Source organism: Hypanus sabinus, chromosome 10, assembly GCF_030144855.1.
Source record: "Hypanus sabinus isolate sHypSab1 chromosome 10, sHypSab1.hap1, whole genome shotgun sequence".
NCBI lineage: Eukaryota > Metazoa > Chordata > Chondrichthyes > Myliobatiformes > Dasyatidae > Hypanus > Hypanus sabinus.
Genome location: NC_082715.1, coordinates 31,655,963 through 31,675,868, shown reverse-complemented (window position 1 = coordinate 31,675,868; position 19,906 = coordinate 31,655,963). Strand labels below are relative to the sequence as shown.

Here is a 19,906-nt window from a genome sequence, read left to right as displayed (position 1 = left end):
TTGAATCTCTAGACATATGAAGGGCATTTGATGGGTCTGGGCCTGTATTCACTAGAATTCAGAAGAATGTTGAAAGAGTGGATCTGGAGAGGATGTTTTCTATGGTGGAAGAGACTAAGATGAGAGGATACAGCCTCAGAGTAGAAGGGTGTCCTTTTAGAACAGAGAGGAGGAGGAATTCTTTAGCAGAGAGTGGTGAATCTGTGGAATTATTTGCCACAGACAGCTGTGCAGGTCAAGTCCTTGGGTAAATTTAAGGCAGAGGTTAATGGATTCTTGATTGAGGGTATAAAGTGATACAGCAAGAAGGCAGAAGATTGGGGCCGAGAGGAAAATTGGATCAGCCATGATGAAATGGCAGAGCAGACGCGATGGGCCAAATGGCCTAATTCAGCTCCTCTATCTTGTGGTTTTATGGACTCGTCCATGCCTCGCTGCGACGCTAAACGCCTGATACTTAAACACAGTACAAAATAATAAAGGTTAAAATGCAGACACCTAAAACATTTAATGTGAGACTTAATTTCCTTCTTGTCTTCTGTTCTCGATCAAATCTGCACTTTGTCGTTCAAATATTTGAACGCAATGAGTTGTCCCTCGTTCAGCACGGTCAATGCTCGCAGCCCTTTGCCGGTGAGTCGGTGCGAGCAGGCGCACTCTGAACGGACATTCCCCTTCCCGTCTGCATCGAGAACCGGGCAGTCGGCGGCTCCGCCACCGCCCCCGGTCCAGCGGCCTAGTTCCTCACGGCTCGATCTCGCTCACTCTGACCGGCGCCTGTCTGCCGGCTGCATTCTTATTCGGACACGACGCGTAACCTTTTCCTTTGCGTCAGAAAATACATGCGCACCGCTGATTATCGTTTCTTTTTTTTTAATGTTTGATCCATCGGAGTGTGCTCTCCGGGCTGACTCAGTGCGATGAGCCGGCAGGGCGGTGGGCAACAGCCAGCCTGGGCCAGGCATGCCCTGCCTGCTAAGTTTGTGCTGACGGCCTGCGCCGCCGCTGTGGCAGAGACAGGTGGTACATTTTGACCTTTTGTGTGTAAGGTTCAAAAGTTTTCCGTTTGCATTTAGATCGGTTGTATTTTTATTAACTATCCAGCTGCCCAATTAATTGCAACTAAATCAGACCGATTCACCTCACTCCTGAGGGGGAGGAGTGATTCACTGTTAGGGTCAAAAGTTGTTTGATAAGTTTAGCAAGAGAATAAATATACACATCTGATCATAATTTTTTTTGAAAACTAAGGAAACGCCATTGTAAAGAAACCCAATAGTTTAGAAGTATTGTCAACACATATCTTGTGAGTTGTATTTTTTTTAAATTAGGAAAGTTTCAGAAAGAATTAAAGTGAATAGTCATAGGAATGCAAAGTCAGCTTGGTTTAAAAAAAAAGTCCTGAATGCATGAGAGGTATTGGAGTACTAAAGAGAGCGATGTTTGACTTTTGTTAAATGATAACTGATATAAGGTTCGGTATAGAAACACTGGGAGTAGCTTGCATAAATATGTAGGTATGTTATGAATGGCTGCTTATGATTGTAAAACAGGCACCAGAATATTTGGTAGCATATTTGCAAACTGTACAGATCCAGGCTGATAGTTTATAGAATTTTATTAATTCTATGTTATATTTATTTGTTATTATGTTAATTACCCTTTTTCTGTTTTAGTAACGTTTCCACTTGATTTGACTAAAACAAGACTTCAGATTCAAGGGGAAGCAGCTGATCAATTGCATAAAACATCGAAGCCTTACAGGGGAATGATACAGACAGCCTTTGGAATAGTTAAAGAGGAGGGCCTGTTTAGGCTGTGGCAAGGTGTCACTCCTGCCATCTACAGACATATAGGTGATAGCCTGTTGAAAAATGTTGTACTGTTTTATTCGTTAAGTAATCAAAGTTTTAATTCAATGCTGTACCATTCCTGTGCCCATTTTCTTGATATACAAGTTTCTCTTGGATTACACTTAATGGTTAGAAATGTTGAGTGCTGTGTTCATTCTGTGACATACTTTGCTGCCTCATTGCAGAAGTGCATGATACTAACTTTATCACATAAAGAACTATTTTCTGTAAAGCTAGCAGCTTGCATTTTATATATTCATTAGGTGGCTTACAGCATGTAAGCCTAAATATAAAGGATCTATGAAAAACTGGAGCAATGTGAATTAAAATCTGACATGACATCAAAAGTAGCAAGGTAGATTATGGGATGTCATAGAGTTGGGGAAGGATTCTGCATTAAAGTAGGCCCTTTGGCCCACTGAATTCTCACAAACACACACTTAATTTTATTACACTAATTCTACCCTAACCCATTTATTCTTTGTACTTTCTATTGATTATTTTCCCCACCCCCCAGATTCTACCTGTTATTTGTATAATACAGACAATTTATGGAGGCCAAATAATCTCCCAACCTGCACAGTTTTGGCGTGTGGGAGGAAATGCACATGGTCACAGGGAGAACATACAAACTGCATGCAGATGTACCAGTGATCAGAATTGAAAGTGGGTTTCTAGAGCTGTGATACAGTGCTCTACTAGCTCTGTAATCACTACGGTGACAAATTCTCCCACAGTTGATCCAGGTCCCGGGTGCTGTGATGAGAGATGATGCAAGTGCTAATTGGCCGTATCGACATACACATATGTCAGGATATGTTAGAAAGCAATGTTTTGTGATTCATAAACTGGTTGAAAATGAATAGACTTGTCAGCAGATTGTCCACCATCCTCTCACCATTTTGGTAAAAGTATGATGTGCTGAAAGCAAAAAGAAAAATTAGTGTAATATCCACTTATTGTGTTTGCATTCTGAACGTGGCCTTTATTCTCACTAATATTCTTTCATTTCTCTGTGTTGGGTACCAGTGTATTCAGGTGTACGGATGGTTGCATACGAACAGCTTCGTGATTCACTACTTAAGAAGAACGATGATGGCTACTTCCCTTTGTGGTAAATGTGAAGGACAACTGTGAAATAAGATTATCAACTTGGTTCACTTTTTTCTTGGTTAACATAAAGGTCTTTTGTAGTATCCTTTACACAAATGTCAAAAATAGAAAGATGAAGGAAAAGGATTTATTATTTTTATTTTCGCCAGTAGCCAGCAGTTTAGACACATTTCCCACAATGAATACCAATGACCTTGTAATTCATTTCTAGCTGCTTTCCTTTTGCTGTGGCACACTGCACTCATGTACACAACACTATGGTTTTGATATTTTGAGTTGGGTTAATTGTCCTTTTGGCCCTAGTTTGAGTCCTTAAGGGAGGTATGTTAGAGTTACTGACTGTGGAAGACTACACAGGATATAATAATCATTGGATTATTTAAAATGCTGCATTTTCAAAGAAATTCTGATTATTGCAGGTAGATAATCTAATAAAGAGCATGAAATTTGCTGTCAAAGTAGTGTACCTCCTGTAATCAATGTAGATACAATATGACATCCACTCACATCTAATCACTGCCAGTTATTCTCTGACATACTGTAAGTTAAATATTACAAGTAGTCTATCTTATTCCTTTGAAAATGAATAATTACAAATTTAAAATACATAACATTACAAATTTAAAATACATAGCATTAAAGCAAAAGTACCTTATGTTTTCTGTGCATTCCCACTGCTAATTTGGGATTTATTTCTTTGTGCTATTGATTTGACATTGAATTCACCATATCTAATGTACACTTCCTTCTCAATTCATGCACTATTAATTTCACAAGTCTGCAATCTGATTATTTAATCAATCATTTAGTTGCCCTTTTCAATAACGTTTTAGGCACTGTGTTTCCCTCACTGCTACCTTATCATCTCTCATTGATAAGATGTGCGGACAGCCCAGCACATCTGCGGATGTGAACTTCCCTCTATTCAGGACACTTACAGCAGCAGGTGCGTAAAAAGGGCCCAGGGGATCATCAGGGACTCTAGCCACACCAACCACGAACTGTTTCAGCTGCTTCCATTTGGCAAACAATACCACAGTTTTAAGGCCAGGACCAACCGTCTCTGGGATAGCTTCTTTCACCAGGCCATCAGATTCATCAATACACATTGATCTAATTGCATATCTGACTGTATGTTGGTCTGATTGTGAACCAGACAGTACAAACATGTATACAAAAAAAATATATACACAGTCTTAGTGTTTGGGTAATATCCTCTCACGTTCCCCTTCCTATTACTTGTACATTGGGATAGAGATGCAACATAAAAGATTCTTACTCCCTCATGTTGTGAGCTGGATGTAAGAAATAAAATAAATCTTAATATATGACAAAGTAATAGGTATTATATAGCATTAGACATGGTGCCAGCAGAATCAAGCCAAAAGCTAGTAACGTTTGTAACAGACTGAGCTTTCAAATCTGTTACTCTTTTAAGTCAACATTTTAGTATTTAGTTGTAACGTCAGAAGTGGAAAAAATACAGTCTGTTAAATAAAAATAATGCATACAGGGTGGGAGAAATTGATGGGCAACAAAGAAAGGTTTAAAATAAATGATCAAGGTAACATATTCAAATAAAGTAAGTTTTGGATAATTTAATCCTGGCATTGTGATTCTGAGACAGTTTTTCACACTTTGATGAAATGATGAAGAGGCACAAATTCCATGGAAGGAATATATATGGAAAAACAATGAAAGATTAAAATCCAATTGTGCTTTTTACTTGTATCTACCTTTGGGCAGGAAAGCTGTACTGGGAGGAATGATATCTGGTGCCATTGGACAATTTTTTGCCAGCCCAACAGATCTGGTGAAAGTTCAGATGCAGATGGAGGGGAGAAGGCGACTTGAAGGAAAGCCTCCAAGGTGAGACATATTGTTAAATCATATATTTTTGTAAACTTAATAAATGCCTTGCATTTCAGGAACAAAAGGAGTCAATCCTTTGAGGCTACTGTGCTGTTCATTTATATAATGCTGCTGTGAATCTATATTATAGAGATATATACATATATATATATCCATAATCTTTATAATAAAAAAACTTATCATTTTGAATCTGGAAAATTCAAATATCCCCAGTATCTACAAATGAGTCTAAGAGACCTTTGTCATTGATATTGCGAACACTGTTTAGAACTATATGTTCTTCTAGATGACAGATCATGCAAAAGATCCTAGTTGGAAGTTACTTAGCTGAAGTATCTTTAGCTATCAGGATAAGTTTGGAAAACTGAAGCTGCTGAAGTGGAAAGTCAAACCAGAGCTGGGAGTGATGTCCTTAAAATAACACAAAACCTTGAATTCTCCCTGTCCACCACCAGTGCAGTGACTGCAGCCACAGTAACCTGTCTGTCATCCTTCTTTGAAATCACCGTAGTTATACAACTTCACTGTGGAAGGGTAAGGGCAATGGACGAATTGGAACTCCTCTACCTGCACATTTTTAAAAAAAATTATTTTTATTTATTTATTGAGATACTACATGGAATAGGACCTTTAAGCCATGCCACCCAACAATCCACCGATTTAATCCTAATCTAGTCATGGGACAGTTTACAATGAACATCTACCCTACCAACTGGTACATGTTTGAACTGCGGGAGGGAACCAGAGAACTCGGAGGGAACCCATGCCACCATGGGGAGAATGTACAGACTCCTTACGGGCAGTGGCGGGTTTCCTACAAGTCGCACACCAGCATCATTGGGAAATAATTAAGGATTCCTTCATTGTTGCTGATATAAATTCCTGAACCCTACCAATAACCTTCACCACAAGAATCACAACGATACAGTGAGGGATGGGCACTAGAATGAGTATTTGAATAAATGTGCAGCGAAAAATGGTGAGGCACCAAGGAAATTACATTTGATGTACTTGTCATAGATTTGATTTCTTTCTTGCGGTTTCACTTTGAAGACCTTTGTAATGTATAATTTTGTTTCTAGGATCCATGGAGTCTACCACGCTTTTGTCAAAATTTTGTCCGAAGGTGGAATTCGAGGATTGTGGGCAGGTTGGATACCAAATGTGCAGAGAGCCGCCTTAGTCAGCCTGGGAGGTAATCTGAAAAATCCATGTTTGCCAAAATATGTTAACAAAATAATTGCCATAATGCCAAAAGACTTTATTCAAACATGACATTGATAGTTAGAAGTAGTACAGGTGGAATGTGCTGAGGTTAACCCAGAACTCTACTGAGTTTTAATTAAAATGCGAGGTAAACAAGTCTTTGTGTGTAGTTTTTCATTGATTCTACTGTGTTCTACTGTGAATGTAAGGCAGCACAGTAGCATAGTGGTTAGCACAATGCTTTACAGTATAGCTGACCCAATTTCAGTTCTCGCTCTGCCTGTACGGAGATTGTATGTTCTCCCTGTGAGCACAGGGGTTTTCTCTGTGTGCTCTAGTTTCCTCCCACAGTCCAAAGAAGTACCAGCTTGTAGGTTAAAACCTTAAAATGTATTTAGCATAAGTAAAGTTTTAATTATACTGTTTCTTAAGTTGCTGCCAGTATTTAGATGCCAAGCAATTTGATTAGACCATAAGACGTAGGAGCAGAATTAGGCCATCTGGCTCATCGAGTCTGCTCCAACATTCAGTCATGGCTGATCCTTTTTTTCTATCCCCTCCCAGCCTCCGCAGTTCCCAGCCTGTTCCCTGTAACCCTTGATGCCATGATTTCATAGTTTTATTTTCATCAAATTGGTGTCATTGATTAATTAATGGATGTCTAGTGCCTTTAAAAAGTGAAGCATCTTCATTATTTTAGATAAGTCGTCACGATATAAATTCATTTTCATTTGATTTTTTTCTGTGACTTTATTTTCAGATCTAACTACCTATGACACAGTGAAACACTTCTTATTACGAAACACAGCTCTGAAGGATGGTAGCTTGTGCCACGCTTTATCAAGGTACTGACTATCCTAAATAACCACTTCCAAACTGTTATACTAACCAATAAAACTCCAATAATCCACCACCATCCCATTCATCAGAAATACTGATGGTTCAGCATCTAACTCAGTGCTGATTCCTCCACTCTTTTTGACTCACCAGTACCCTTTTCCTTTGCTCACCTTAAGTTTACTGGGGTTCACTGGAAAATTCATTGTGCTACTCGAATGTCTTTTTGAAAAATATAAAGCAACAGTGTGTTGTGTTAATAATTGAATAATATCCAATAGTTTAGAAACTATGCTGAAACAGCACCTTCATATTTTCCTCTATTGCCACAATGAGGCCACACTCAGGTTGGAGGGAGGGAAACTCTTTATATTCCATGTGGATAGCCTCTAACCTAATGGCATGAACACTGATTTCTCCAACTTCCAGTAATTACTTCCCCTCCTCTCCTTCACCATTCCACATTTTCATGTGCCAAATTTATAGTTTAACTGTATAAGTTTTCTTCTGACATTATGAATTAAGATCTTTTGTACTGTGTATCTTCTTTATAAGTAGATATTTCCTTATTTATGGCTGGCAGTCATTTATAGTTGAAAACTAAGGGGAAAAGTTGTATGTTATGGAAACCCTGATGTTTGAGCAGTTTCTTTTGATGCTCTCATCAGATTGCCTATTTAGCTTCCGTGGAGTTTTAACTTCCTACAATTTATATAAATGCCTTGAACGAAGGTACCAAAGTATTGTTGTTAAATTTGCTGATAGGTTAAAAAAAGTAAGTTATGAAGAGGCCTTGAGATCATAAAGAGAATAGATGAGGGTAGGCAACAAGCCGGCAAATGGAGTGTAATGTGAAATTGTTTGTTTTGGTAGGAATTTTTTTTGTAAATAATATATTGTAGAGCTTTGAGATGTAGTGGGAACTGGGCATAATTTGCATAGAGTACTGAAACCACATCTGGAAAGGTTACCACAGATATATGGAAATGCTGAGTTGACATTGCATTCAAATCAGCTATGTATTTTTTAAGTAGCTGAGCAGGCCCAGGTCATAGTGGCCCACTGCTGCTCCTAGTTCATTTGTATGTTGATACTTTTATTCACCTTTATGTCATGTTCAGCTAGCAATCTGGGTTGCTCATCATTCAAGCTGGGTGTTAATTATCTAAAAAGTTATCTAAAATGGGCACTTTTAAAATAATAGATCATTTAATCTTAACTGATAATCACAGGTCTTGCACATTTGATTCAGTCTTGATTCTTCTGTCAGTTTTTGTCACAAAGATTGTATTTTTCAGTACATATATATTTCTTTTTCAGTAGTATTAAATCATTCAGTGCCATTTCCCTTCCTGCACTATACATTAACAGGTAATTTCAAAGTAATATAAGACAAATGGAAAATGGCACTGTGTTAAAGTCCTTCTAAATTAAAATTTGTAGCAAATATATTACAGAATTCTTCTATTCAGCATTTGTGCAGGACTAGTTGCTGCTACCATGGGAACACCTGCAGATGTCATTAAAACCAGAATAATGAATCAGACAAGAGACAAACAAGGAAGGTTAGTGTGGTAAATTTAATTTCTGTTCAGATGCAAACATATTTCTACTATAGGTAGAAAGCAATCATATTTGGAGTGTGTAAAATGCTTGCTTGTGGGAAATAATCTTTAAGGAATCAGAATCAGGTTTATTATCACTGCCATGTGTCGTGAAATTTGTAAACTTAGCAGCGGCAGTTCAATGCAATACATAATAGAGAAGAAAAAATAAAATAATAAGAATAAATAAGTAAATTAATTATTGTATACATTATTGAATAGATTAAAATTTCTATTTGTTTAATGCAAAAAAACAGAAATGATAAATATTTAGAAAGTGAGGTAGTGTTAAAGGATTCAATGCCCATTTAGGGATCAGCGAGCAGAGGGGAAGAAGCTGTTCCTGAATCGCTGAGTGTGTGCCGTCAGGCTTCTGTACTCTACCTGATGGTAACAGTGAGAAAAGGGCATGCCCCGGGTGCTGGAGGTCCTTAATAATAGATGCTGCCTTTCTGAGACACTGCTTGTTGAAGATGTCCTGGGTGCTTTGTAGGCCAGTACCCAAGATGGAGTCGACTAAATTTTTCAACCCTCTGCAGCTTGTTTTGGTCCTGTGCCGTAGCTCCCCCATACCAGCCAGTGATGCAGCCTTTCAGAATGCTCTCCAATGTACATCTATAGAAGTTTTTGAGTGTATTTGTTGACATACCAAATCTCTTCAAACTCCTAATGAAGTATAGTTGCTGCCTTGCCTTCTTCATAACTGCATTGATACATTGGGACCAGGTTAGATCCTCAGAGATCTTGACACCCAGGAACTTGAAACTGCTCACTCTCTCCACTTCTGATCCCTCTGAGGACTGGTATGTGTTCTTTTATCTTACCCTTCGTTCACAATCAGCTCTTTCGTCTTACTGACAATAAGTACAAGGTTGTTGCTGTGACATCACTCCACTATTTGGCATATCTCACTCCTGTATGCCCTCTTGTCACTATCTGAGATTCTACCAACAATGGTTGTATCATCAGCAAATTTATAGATGGTATTTGAGCTCTGCCTAGCCACACAGTCATGGGTATATAGAGAGAGCAGTGGGATAATTACACACCCCTGAAGTGCACCAGTGTGAATTGTCACCGAGGAGGATGTGTTATCACCAATCTGAACAGATTGTGGTATTCCTGTTAGGAAATGAAGGATCCAATTACAGAGGGAGGTACAGAGGCCCAGGTTCTGTAAGTTCTCAATCAGGAATGATGGTATCAAATGCTGAGCTATAGTCAGTGAACAGCATCCTGTCATAGGTATTTGTGTTGTGCAGGTGGTCTAAAGCCATATGAAGAGCCACAGAGATTGCATCTGCGGTTGACTTTTGCGGCGATAGGCAAATTGCAATGGATCCAGGTCCTTGCTGAGGCAGGAGTTCAGTCTAGTCATGACTAGCCTCTCAAAGCATTTCATCACTGTCGATGTGAGTGCTACTGGGTGATTGTCATTAAGGCAGCTCACATTATTCTTCTTAGGCACTGGTATATTTGTTGCCTTTTTGAAGCAAGTGGAATCAGGTGATATAGGAAATTACAATATATATGCCATGCTTGACTATATAGAGTCGTACAGCATGGAAACAGACCCTTTGGCCCAGCTCATCTATGTCTACCAAGATGTCCTTCCAAACTAATTGAATTTTCTCATATTTTTAAACATATCCTAGCCATGTCTTAAAGTCTTTTAAATGTTGTTTTTGCATCCACTTCTACTGTTTCCTCCAGCAACTCATTCTGTATATTTACCACCCTCTGCATGAAAAAGTACTCCTTGGGTCCCTTTTAAGTCTGTCCCTTCTCACATAAACCTATCACTCTAGTTCTTGATTCCTTCAACCCTGGGGAAAAGACTTTGTGCTTTCATCCTGTCTACGCCCCTCATAACTTCAAGTACCACTGTACTCCAGTCTCCACTACTTCAAGGAATAAAGTCCTAGCCTGTGTTTTTAACCCTAAAATCTAGTGCCAGTATCATAATTGTGAATCCTATCTCCATTCTTTCCAGCATAATGGCGTCTTATAGCAGGTGACCTAAATGGGACATAGTACTCCAAGTGCAGCCTCACCAACATCTTGTGGTAATAATATCCCAACTCCTATACTCAGTACCTTGCCTGATGAAGATCAATGTGCCAAAAGCAGCCCTTTATGGCTCTGATGCCACTTTCAGGGATCTATGTACTTGTACTCCTAGATCCCTTTGTTGTACAACTCTCCCCAGGGACCTATGATTTACCGTGTAAGTCCTACTCTTGTTTGACTTCTCTAAATGCAACACTTTGCACATATCTGAATTAAATTACATTCACCATTCCTCGACCCACTTACCTAGCTGATCAAGATCCCACTGTAATTCTACTATTACCCTTCACTGTCTATATTATCACTTATTTTACTGTCAGTGTCAAACTAACCATGCCTTGTTCATTCTCAACCAAGGCACACCACTAGAAATGGGCCTCTAGTCAAAAAACAACCTTCTAATATCACCCTTTGCTTACTCTCAAGCCAATTCTATATCTAGTTAGCCAGCACTCTCTGGATCTCAACCTAATGTACCAGAGCAGCTGTATCAAAGGCCTTGCTGAAGTCCATACAGACTACGCCGGCCACCCTACCTTTATTGACCTTCTTAGTTATCAATATATAGGAGACAAGATCTCCCATGCACAAAGCAATGCTGACTATCCCTAATCATTGCCTTTCTTTTCAAAAGTGTGTCTATCCTATCCTTCAGTAATTTACTTAGCACATATGTTAGGCTTTCTAGTCCATAATTGCCAAGTTTTTCTTTACTGCCCTTCTTAAGTAAAGGCACTATCCTGTGTACCATTATTAAATAAAGTCTGATAGTCTGTAGTCCATTATGTAGAGAATTGTAGAAAGCCCTCTTCTAGGAAACCTCAGGAGGTTTATGTGCCCTTCCTCCAACTTTGTCTGCTGCATTCAGAGCTTCCAGTTACATGCCATTTCTTTTCACCTTCCTATTCTCACATACCCACTGACTCCCATAACTAGCTTGATTATACCTCTTCCCACCCTGCCAAATGCAAAAATTCTATTCCCTATTCCCACTTCCTCCGTCTCCGCCGCATCTGCTCCAAGGATGAGGCTTTCCGTTCCAGGACATCCCAAATGTCCTCTTTCTTTAAGAATCACGGTTTCCCTTCTGCCGTCATCAATGATGCCCTCACTCACATCTCCTCCATTTCCCACACTTCAGCCCTCACCTCATCCTCCCGTCACCACAAGAGGGACTGTGTTCCCCTTGTCCTCACCTATCACCCCACCAGCCTCCGGATCCAGCATATTATCCTCTGCAACTTCCACCACCTTCAACAAGACCCCACCACTAAGGACATCTTTCCCTCTCTACCCCTTTCTGCATTTTGCAAGGATCGTTCCCTCCGCGACTGCCTGGTCCACACGTCCCTCCCCACAGATCTCCCACCCGGCACTTATCCCTGCAAGTGTAAGTGCTACACTTGTCCCTACACCTCCTCTCTTACCACCATTTAGGGCCCCAAACAGTCCTTCTAGGTGAGGCAACACTTTACTTGTGAGTCTGTTGGGGTAATCTATTGCAACCCGTACTCCCGGTGCGGCCTCCTCTTCATCGGCGAGACCCGATGCAGATTGGGAGACCACTTCGTCGAGCACCTACACTCTGTCCGCCACAACAGACAGGATCTCCCGGTTGCCACTCACTTCAACTCTCCTTCACATTCCCATTTGGATATGTCCATACATGGCCTCCTCTACTGCCATGATGAGGCCAAACTTCGGTTGGAGGAACAACATCTCATGTACCGTCTGGGTAGTCTCCACCCCCTTGGTATGAGCATCGAATTCTCCAACTTCCGGTAATTCCCTCCCTCTCCCTTCCCCCATCACACCTTCACTCTGCCTCCTCTTCTAGCTGCCTATAACCTCTCACAAATCTGCTTTCTTCTACTACCCATAGTGCTTTCCCCTCAGATTCCTTCTTCACCTCTCTTGCCTATCCCCTCCCTGCTTCCCCTCCCCCACCCCTTGATCTTTCCTCTGATTGGTTTTCCACCTGGCACCTTCCACCCTCCCCCCACCTTCTTTATAGGGCCCCTGCCCCCTCCTTCTTTAGTCCTGACGAAGGGTCTCAACCCAAAATGTTGACTGCTTCTTTCAACAGATGCTGCCCGGCCTGCTGAGTTCATCCAGCTTGTTTGTACGTCTTGATATTCTCACATCAACCTGCTTGTCCTTGTACTTCTCTACTGCCTTGTTGCGGTCAACCTCAAACACTTAGGAAGCCTGTAGCCCAATGATATCAACAGTGAATTTTCCAAATTCATGTAACCCACAGTGTTCCTTTCCCACTCCTAGTGGCCCATCTTAAATTCTCCTTTCATTTTCCAGTTGTCTCCTTCCTTCTCCCAGATTCATCATACTCCCAACCTGGTTCATCTACCCATTACCCACACACCTATCCCACCTGAGTTTCTTCTTTGTATCTCCTCCCCCATCTGGTTCCATTTAACTGATTAACACATTATACATTTGAATACAGGACAAATCGGAACACTCCCAGTACTACTGATGGATTATCCGTTGTATCCAATGAAGGCAGGAGACCTGTGCGGGAGAGTTTTTAAAGTGGCAAAGTTGTTGCACTGGAGCAGTTAAGCTCTCTCAACTTCGGAAGTTCATGTCCAGTGGTACAAGTAGATTTCACAATTGGGTTGTTCCCTGATAGTGGTAGATGACCACGACTGTGCCTCGTCATGCCCCTTGCTCTCCACAGAGCTGCAGAATCACCTTCTTGACCACACTGTAGATCTCATTTGCCCAATCCGCTAGAGCTGACTTCACATGCTAGGACAGGCATGTCCCAATCTCACTGGGGTATGAGGCCTGCCAACTACCCTCTCCTGGTTTAGTCTGCCAGTCAAAGCAGTGTACCGGGTGGTGTGGCTGTTGTCATATTCAAATGTATACTTATCAAATATACTGGGGGCCACAGCGGAGAGACAAATGTTTGGGGGGACCAAAGGTAACATTCAAGATTATTGTTGGTACCTTCAAGTTCTTTGTAGTTCCTAACTTGTTGAAATAGTGAAATTGTTTCTTTTTCACCTCGGGCTTTTCTGACATTTCCAGGCCTCAATGTTTGAAACCGCAGTGAGCAAAATAGTTCTGGATTGCCATTCTGCTTATTTCTTACTAACAATCAGTGACAAAGATCACAGCTTGTTGAACACAAACACATACAACTGATGCTGTTTAAAATCTGTTCACTCCAAGTAGGGTGTAGCGTCTAATGGCGACACAAATGCATGTGACTAAGACTATTTAGAAACTGTTCGGCAACAGCCTCCTGTCCAAATTAAGTGTTGTGGTGTCCCAAATAAATGAAAGGTGTCCCAGCAATGTTTTTGATTTGTTTTTGTTCTCTGAGAGTTTTCCCAGGTATGTGGCTGCTCTGATTAACCAATTCCCCAAGTAACTGTAATCCACTGTACATACTTTGAAAATACCTTGCAATAAAAAGATAACTCAATTACATATTTTTGTCATCACAAAGCTGGAAAAATTATCAATCGTATATCTTGGTACAGAAGTGCATTTGATGCTTGGCAAATTATCCATTGCTTTGTGTGGCCAAATAAAATCGTTAAGCTGAAATACAAAATGTTTACATTCTTTCTAAATTCATCTATACTTTATTTACCTAATGGGCTTTGTACACACATTTGTTTTAAAAGTGATTTTATTGTATTAATTAACTCTGAGAATTTTGTTGTACTTATTTATTTGCCTTTTGTTTTTGTTACTAGGGGCTTACTATATACGTCCACGTATGATTGTCTGAAGCAGACAATAAAGAGAGAAGGATTATTGTCATTATATAAAGGGTTTCTGCCAACTTGGGCAAGAATGGTAAATATTGAAAATTTTATGTAATGCCTAAAATTTCTGACTTTAAAACACGTTTGCATGGAAAGGATTTTATTTAGTTGATTTGATTTTAATTTCTATTTCAGGCACCTTGGTCATTGACATTTTGGCTCACATTTGAACAGATCAGAAAATTAACAGGCCTCAGTTCATTTTGACGTCTACTAGATCTAATATAACTTCTGTGAAGTTCCGCTTTGACAACTGTGATGCTGGAGTGTAGGGAGAAAAATGGAAATAAAATTGACTCTTTCACTTGCTCATTGTGGGTATCAAAATGTTATGGTTAGTACTAACTCTGCCCCCCATAAAACAGAAAATTCTGGAGATACTTTGGTGTGTAAATTTTATCTACTCGAATTCAATATAGTACAGCTTTAGAAAGTGAAAAGTAAAGATCACTTTTTTAAAAAAATAATCTGGCTTCAGCTTATATTAATATTGTTTTGTGTTCCCAGATACTGCATTTCCATTAAGTATTACAGATGATGGATTCCTGAACTTTTTTTTTAAAAGAGGTGGAAATATTCAGAGGTTTGGACAGAAGTTTACAAATATGATACCTGATCTGCATCTTCACAGACACTGTTTCACCTGCTGAATATTTCTAATATTTTCTATTAAATGAAATTGTTTGAGTCTACAGACAAGACCTTGTTGGTGGATCAGAATGCAATTGTCACAATCTAGAGGGAGGGTGAGTGAAGTGTTGGGAGATCATCAAAAGACAACACTATCATCATGTACATTTGTTTGCCTTACTGTCCAATTTATTAGTACAGTACAGTAAAACAAATTTATCTATATTCCAAAGCAAGTTAAATTGTACAGCACATACTTTCAAATCAAAAGAATTGGTAATTTAGCTGGTGTTAGTCTTTAAGAAGGATTACAATTGGTTGTTGATTTCTGACCATTTACTCCTTGTAGTGGTTAGAAAATTAAAGAAAAATAATTTTATCTTCAGTCTGACCTTTGATTTAAGATTCTTGTATTTACCCTGTTTCTTAGCCAGGTGTATCTATAGTTTGGCTGTAACCTCCATATTGTCCTAACAATTGTCAGTGCTTCTCCTTTTAATAATGAATATTCTGCTAGATTTTCAAAGAACACTAACTGGTGGTTCTTTGTGAGGTCTAATGTCATGTTCTTTAAGATTTGCTGATATTTTCCTTCATTGTTTTTAGGTTTGTGTCATGCTATTAATTTTGATGTTTACAATTCCAGTTATACAGAGTGCAAAATTCTAGGCGCAGGGACATAGCTAGGGTGCCTAAGACCTTTGCACAGTACTGTATTTGTTGTTAACTTGAAGAGGAGAGCGAGTTTGTAAATCTGGCGGGAGCAAAGTATGTTGGGAATGGTGAGGGTGGAGCACCAGGGCGGGAATGGTGTGAGTGCATACAGAATTGATGGATCATTACAGAATGTCTTTTGGTGCTTCCTGCTCCTTCCCTTTTTACCAAATATGACTCCTTGTCCCCTTCCCACTCTCAGTCCACAAAAGAGACCCATATCAGAATCAGGTTTATCATCACTCACGTATGTCATATTTGTTTTTTTTTTGTGTGGCAGCAGTACAGTACAGTACTGTGCAAAAGTCTTAGGCTTCCTAGCTATATTTATGTGCACAGTATTATAGATGGATGTTAATTTTTTTAAGGCAACCTTTCCTTGAGGCAACCTTTCATTTTCATTTGGTTGGTTGGTTTTTTTATATTTTATCAGTATTGCACCCTCATGTCACTATTTAGTTTAATCCAAATATGTACTATTTTAATAGGATAATCTTATCATATGGCATTCTGTAGTCTTCCACTTTCAATCATTCTTCTCTTTCTCGTGAGTACTATTTTTTTCCTAGTTAATAGCTACATTGTTAGATGGTATCCACCTGATGGTCTTTTCTTCAAATCAATTGCTATAGTCCTTGGTGTTCTGCAGTGGTATTTAATACCATTGTAACAATAATAAGGACTTGTATTTTAAGGCACCTGTAACATTCCTACGTGCTTCATCACAACACTATCCAAAAAATTACAATTTAAAGATATAAATGCAGACCATAACCAGGTTGATCTAAGTCGAAGAGAATTATCTTAGGGAGCATTTTAAAGGAGGAAAGTATTTTCAAGGGAAATGATTTTGATAATCAAATTGGCACCAGAGGTGAAGTGACTAAATTCAGAGATAAGGATGAGAATTTAAGGAACACAGGTAATCTGAGTGGTTGATAGGCTGGATTATGAATATAGGGAGAAAATAGACCATTAGAAGTATGAAAACAAGGATGTGAATTCTAAAGTAAATGTAATGTTTTGGGATGAGATTCACTCAGCAATATCAAATGCAAAGACTAGAACAGGTATGATTTAATGGACTGACTGTTGTGTTTTATTCTGCCGAGCAAGTCTTCCAGTTTTGCTTTTGTTATTTTATTGAACATGAGGGTTATTTTATTAACCAGCAATGACAGTGGACAGCTGCCTTGTTCAATTGCTTGTTGATCTGTGGTAGTATTGATTTGTATTTATCCTTGCTAACAATCAATGCAGATGCACCTCAAGGATGTGTACTTAGCCCACTGCTCTACTCTGTTTACACTCAAGACTGTGTGACTAGCTGCAGCTCAGATAGGATATATAAATTCACCAGTGACACCACTGTTGTTGGCAGGATCTCAGATAGTGATGAAGAACATACAGAAGTGAAATAGATGGCTGCTTGAGTAGTGTCCCACTCAATGTCAGCAAGATCAAGGAATTGATTGGGGACATTAGGAGAGGCAAGTTAGGAGAATCAGCCCTCATCGAGCAGACACCATTGGGAAGGATGAGCAGCTTCAACTTCCTGGGTATCAGCATTTCGTAGAATGTGTCTTGAGCCCAGCCTACTGATGCAATCATAAAAAAAGGCATCCCAGTAGTTCCACTTGATTTGGAGTTTGAGGAGGTTTGGAACATCACCAAAGTCGCTTCCCACTTTCTGCAGATGTGCAGTAGAGAGCATTCTGACTTGTGGCATCACTGTCCAGTATGGTGCCTCCAATGTGCAGGATCGCAAGAGGCTGCAGAGGATTGTAGACTCTGCCATCTCCATCATGGGTGCAATCCAATCCACCGTCGAAGACATCTTCAAAGGTCAGTGCCTCGAGAATATGGTGTTGTTAACAAAGTCACTCAGCATCCAGGACATGCTTTCCTCTCATTACTACCGTCAATAAAGGTACAGTAGCTTGAAGGCCCACACCAAACAACTTAGGAACAGATTCTTCCCCTCTGCCATCAAATTTCTGAACAGTCCATGAACCTGTGTACACTGCCTCGTTATTCCTCTTTCACACTTATTTTAACTTGTTGTAAGCTTATGTCTTTCACTATACTGCTTCTGGAAACCAAAGTTCACAATCTATGTAGTGATACTAAACCTGATTCTGGTTGTGGTTGTCTTTGACTAAATGCTTTTCCATGTTATACATGAGCCTTTTCAGAAGACTTTCCTTCAGTATTGTGAATCACTTTGTATCCACAAAGCTAAAAGATGCATTTATATTCAGCAAGTAAGGTATTTCTTGATAAAATTTGTCAAGCATTTAAATCTCATTTCCCATATCTAGCCAACTCTTGCAAATTAAATAAACATATATTTTTAATTTGTCTTCATTTACAAATCCTGTGCATTCATGGTACCTGTAGTTCTTAAATTTAATAGCTGTGATTTTGGTTTTAGTAGTTCAACTCAATTGTATAGCCAGTTCTTTGCAAATGTTAGGCAATTTCGTTTGCATCTATTCTGCAATGAGCCAAGAGAGTTCCTGCATTTGTCAAGTCAAGTCGCTTTTATTGTCATTTCAACCATAACTGCTGGTACAGTACACAGTAAAACCGAAATAACGTTCCTCCAGGACCATGGTGCTACATGAAACAACACAAAACTACACTAGACTACCTGAAGCAACACAAAACTACATTAGACTTCAGACCTACATGGGACTACATAAAGCGCACAAAACAGTGCTAGACAGTACAATAATTAACAAACAAGACAATAGACACAGTGAAATGGTAGAAAAGATTTTGTCATTCCCAAATTGATACGAACAGAAATACCATTTAGAAATCAACAAAGAGGTGTTGTCATCTCTTCTGAGAACAATTGGAAGTCCCCTGAAGTATGGAAGCAATCAAATGTATGGTGAAAATTCACTGATATTCTTAAAACTCATTTAAAAACATAAGCTTGGTTCATGAATATATATTTACACTATTTGGCAGCATAGTGGCACACCCTGCACAGCTTCTGCAGTCTTGACTTAAACCTGAGTCCTCTACCTTCCCTCCCCCCCATCCTGTCCATGTGGAGTTTGCACATTCACTCTACCCATTGATGTTCTGGATTCATCGCATGTCAAATGCATGCACATGGAAAGTTTAAAAGGCTACTGTAAATTGCCCCTTGTGTACAAGGGATGGAAATGTGTGGGGAATAAGTTACAGGAAAATTAGTGAGGGAATATGATTGATTTGTGAAGTGGCATTCTCAATACAGAAATTATTTTTAACCTATCTCTATTGTGAATAAAGTTACAAGTGACAGCAAAATAATACTTCTGATTATGACTGGAGATCTATTAAGATCTCCTCTTCTGAATGGTGGTTGGTCCATGACATCCTTGTGTACTCACTCCCAAAGCCTACAAAACATCCAGCTGATGTCAATAGTGAGTTGGATCCACAAATTCTATGCAATATAACTAATTCCCCTATCCTTGAAGATAACAAACCTGTAAGATTGTCTTGATGACCTGGATCTTGCATTTGGTAGGTGCTATGGGAGTAGTCAAGGCTGGTGACATTTGCACTAAAGCATTTTGTAGATGGCAGATACCACAGTCATATTGTGCCATTGTGATATTCAGATTTTTGAGTGGTGTTGGAGCTGTACCTATCCAGGTAATGAAGAGTATTCCATTCATACTTCTGGCTTGTCTTTTTTAATTATATAAATCTAAGATTTCAATTTAGTCTCAGGTTGATTTAGTGCACATGAATGCTGCTAAAATGCTGTTAATGAGCCATTCTGTTCAAATTAAGTGCATACTCCAAGAGTGCCACTGAATCCATTCTGTAGCAAAACATCCTTCAGGCCTTATGATCAGTAATAAGTTGAAAAGACCACGTGCCTTCTTAAAAACAATGTCTCACGAGCAGATGATATCCCTGCTGAAGTTCTAGGATCTTCACTTATAAAATCACAACCTCATCTTGGAAAGAGGAAGCATCAACCACTATGCATGGATTTCTCTGATCTTACAAGTCTTTGAATTAATCCATTTATAGTCTCAAATTTGGCTGCTCCTGTAAATTAATCTGCAACGTGTGTCTTTTGTGATCTTAACTAATAGATCCAAGCTCAGTACAGACTGATGACACAGCACCCCAACACTTTTCCCAATCTTTTTCCTCAACCATGGGTGGTGCAGTTAATGGAGCTGCCACC

General features: G+C 39.4%; 1 protein-coding gene across 2 annotated transcripts; it reads left to right on the top strand.

The window, feature by feature from the left end:
- Positions 1 to 490: 490 nt before the first annotated feature.
- slc25a27 (solute carrier family 25 member 27) lies at positions 491 to 19,877 on the top strand. Of its 2 annotated transcripts, XM_059981606.1 has the most exons (9): positions 493 to 1,020; positions 1,677 to 1,856; positions 2,883 to 2,967; positions 4,713 to 4,835; positions 5,921 to 6,033; positions 6,805 to 6,889; positions 8,354 to 8,446; positions 14,287 to 14,389; positions 14,494 to 19,873. In XM_059981606.1, the coding sequence occupies exons 1-9, from the start codon at positions 921 to 923 to the stop codon at positions 14,563 to 14,565; spliced, it is 954 nt and encodes a 317-aa protein (XP_059837589.1). In that variant the 5' UTR covers positions 493 to 920; the 3' UTR covers positions 14,566 to 19,873. The 2 variants fall into 2 exon arrangements, with proteins under 2 accessions (XP_059837590.1, XP_059837589.1); XM_059981607.1 differs by lacking the exon at positions 1,677 to 1,856 and having other exon boundaries at positions 491 to 1,020; positions 14,494 to 19,877.
- Positions 19,878 to 19,906: the final 29 nt, after the last annotated feature.

What these genes read in the sequence shown, in the direction of transcription:
- slc25a27 (XM_059981606.1), top strand. Translation starts at nt 921, where the DNA reads ATGAGCCGGCAGGGCGGTGGGCAACAGCCAGCCTGGGCCAGGCATGCC. An exon ending in CGCCGCTGTGGCAGAGACAG is followed by an intron (nt 1,021 to 1,676) that starts GTGGTACATTTT and finishes TTTCTGTTTTAG; the next exon opens with TAACGTTTCCACTTGATTTG. An exon ending in GATGGCTACTTCCCTTTGTG is followed by an intron (nt 2,968 to 4,712) that starts GTAAATGTGAAG and finishes ACCTTTGGGCAG; the next exon opens with GAAAGCTGTACTGGGAGGAA.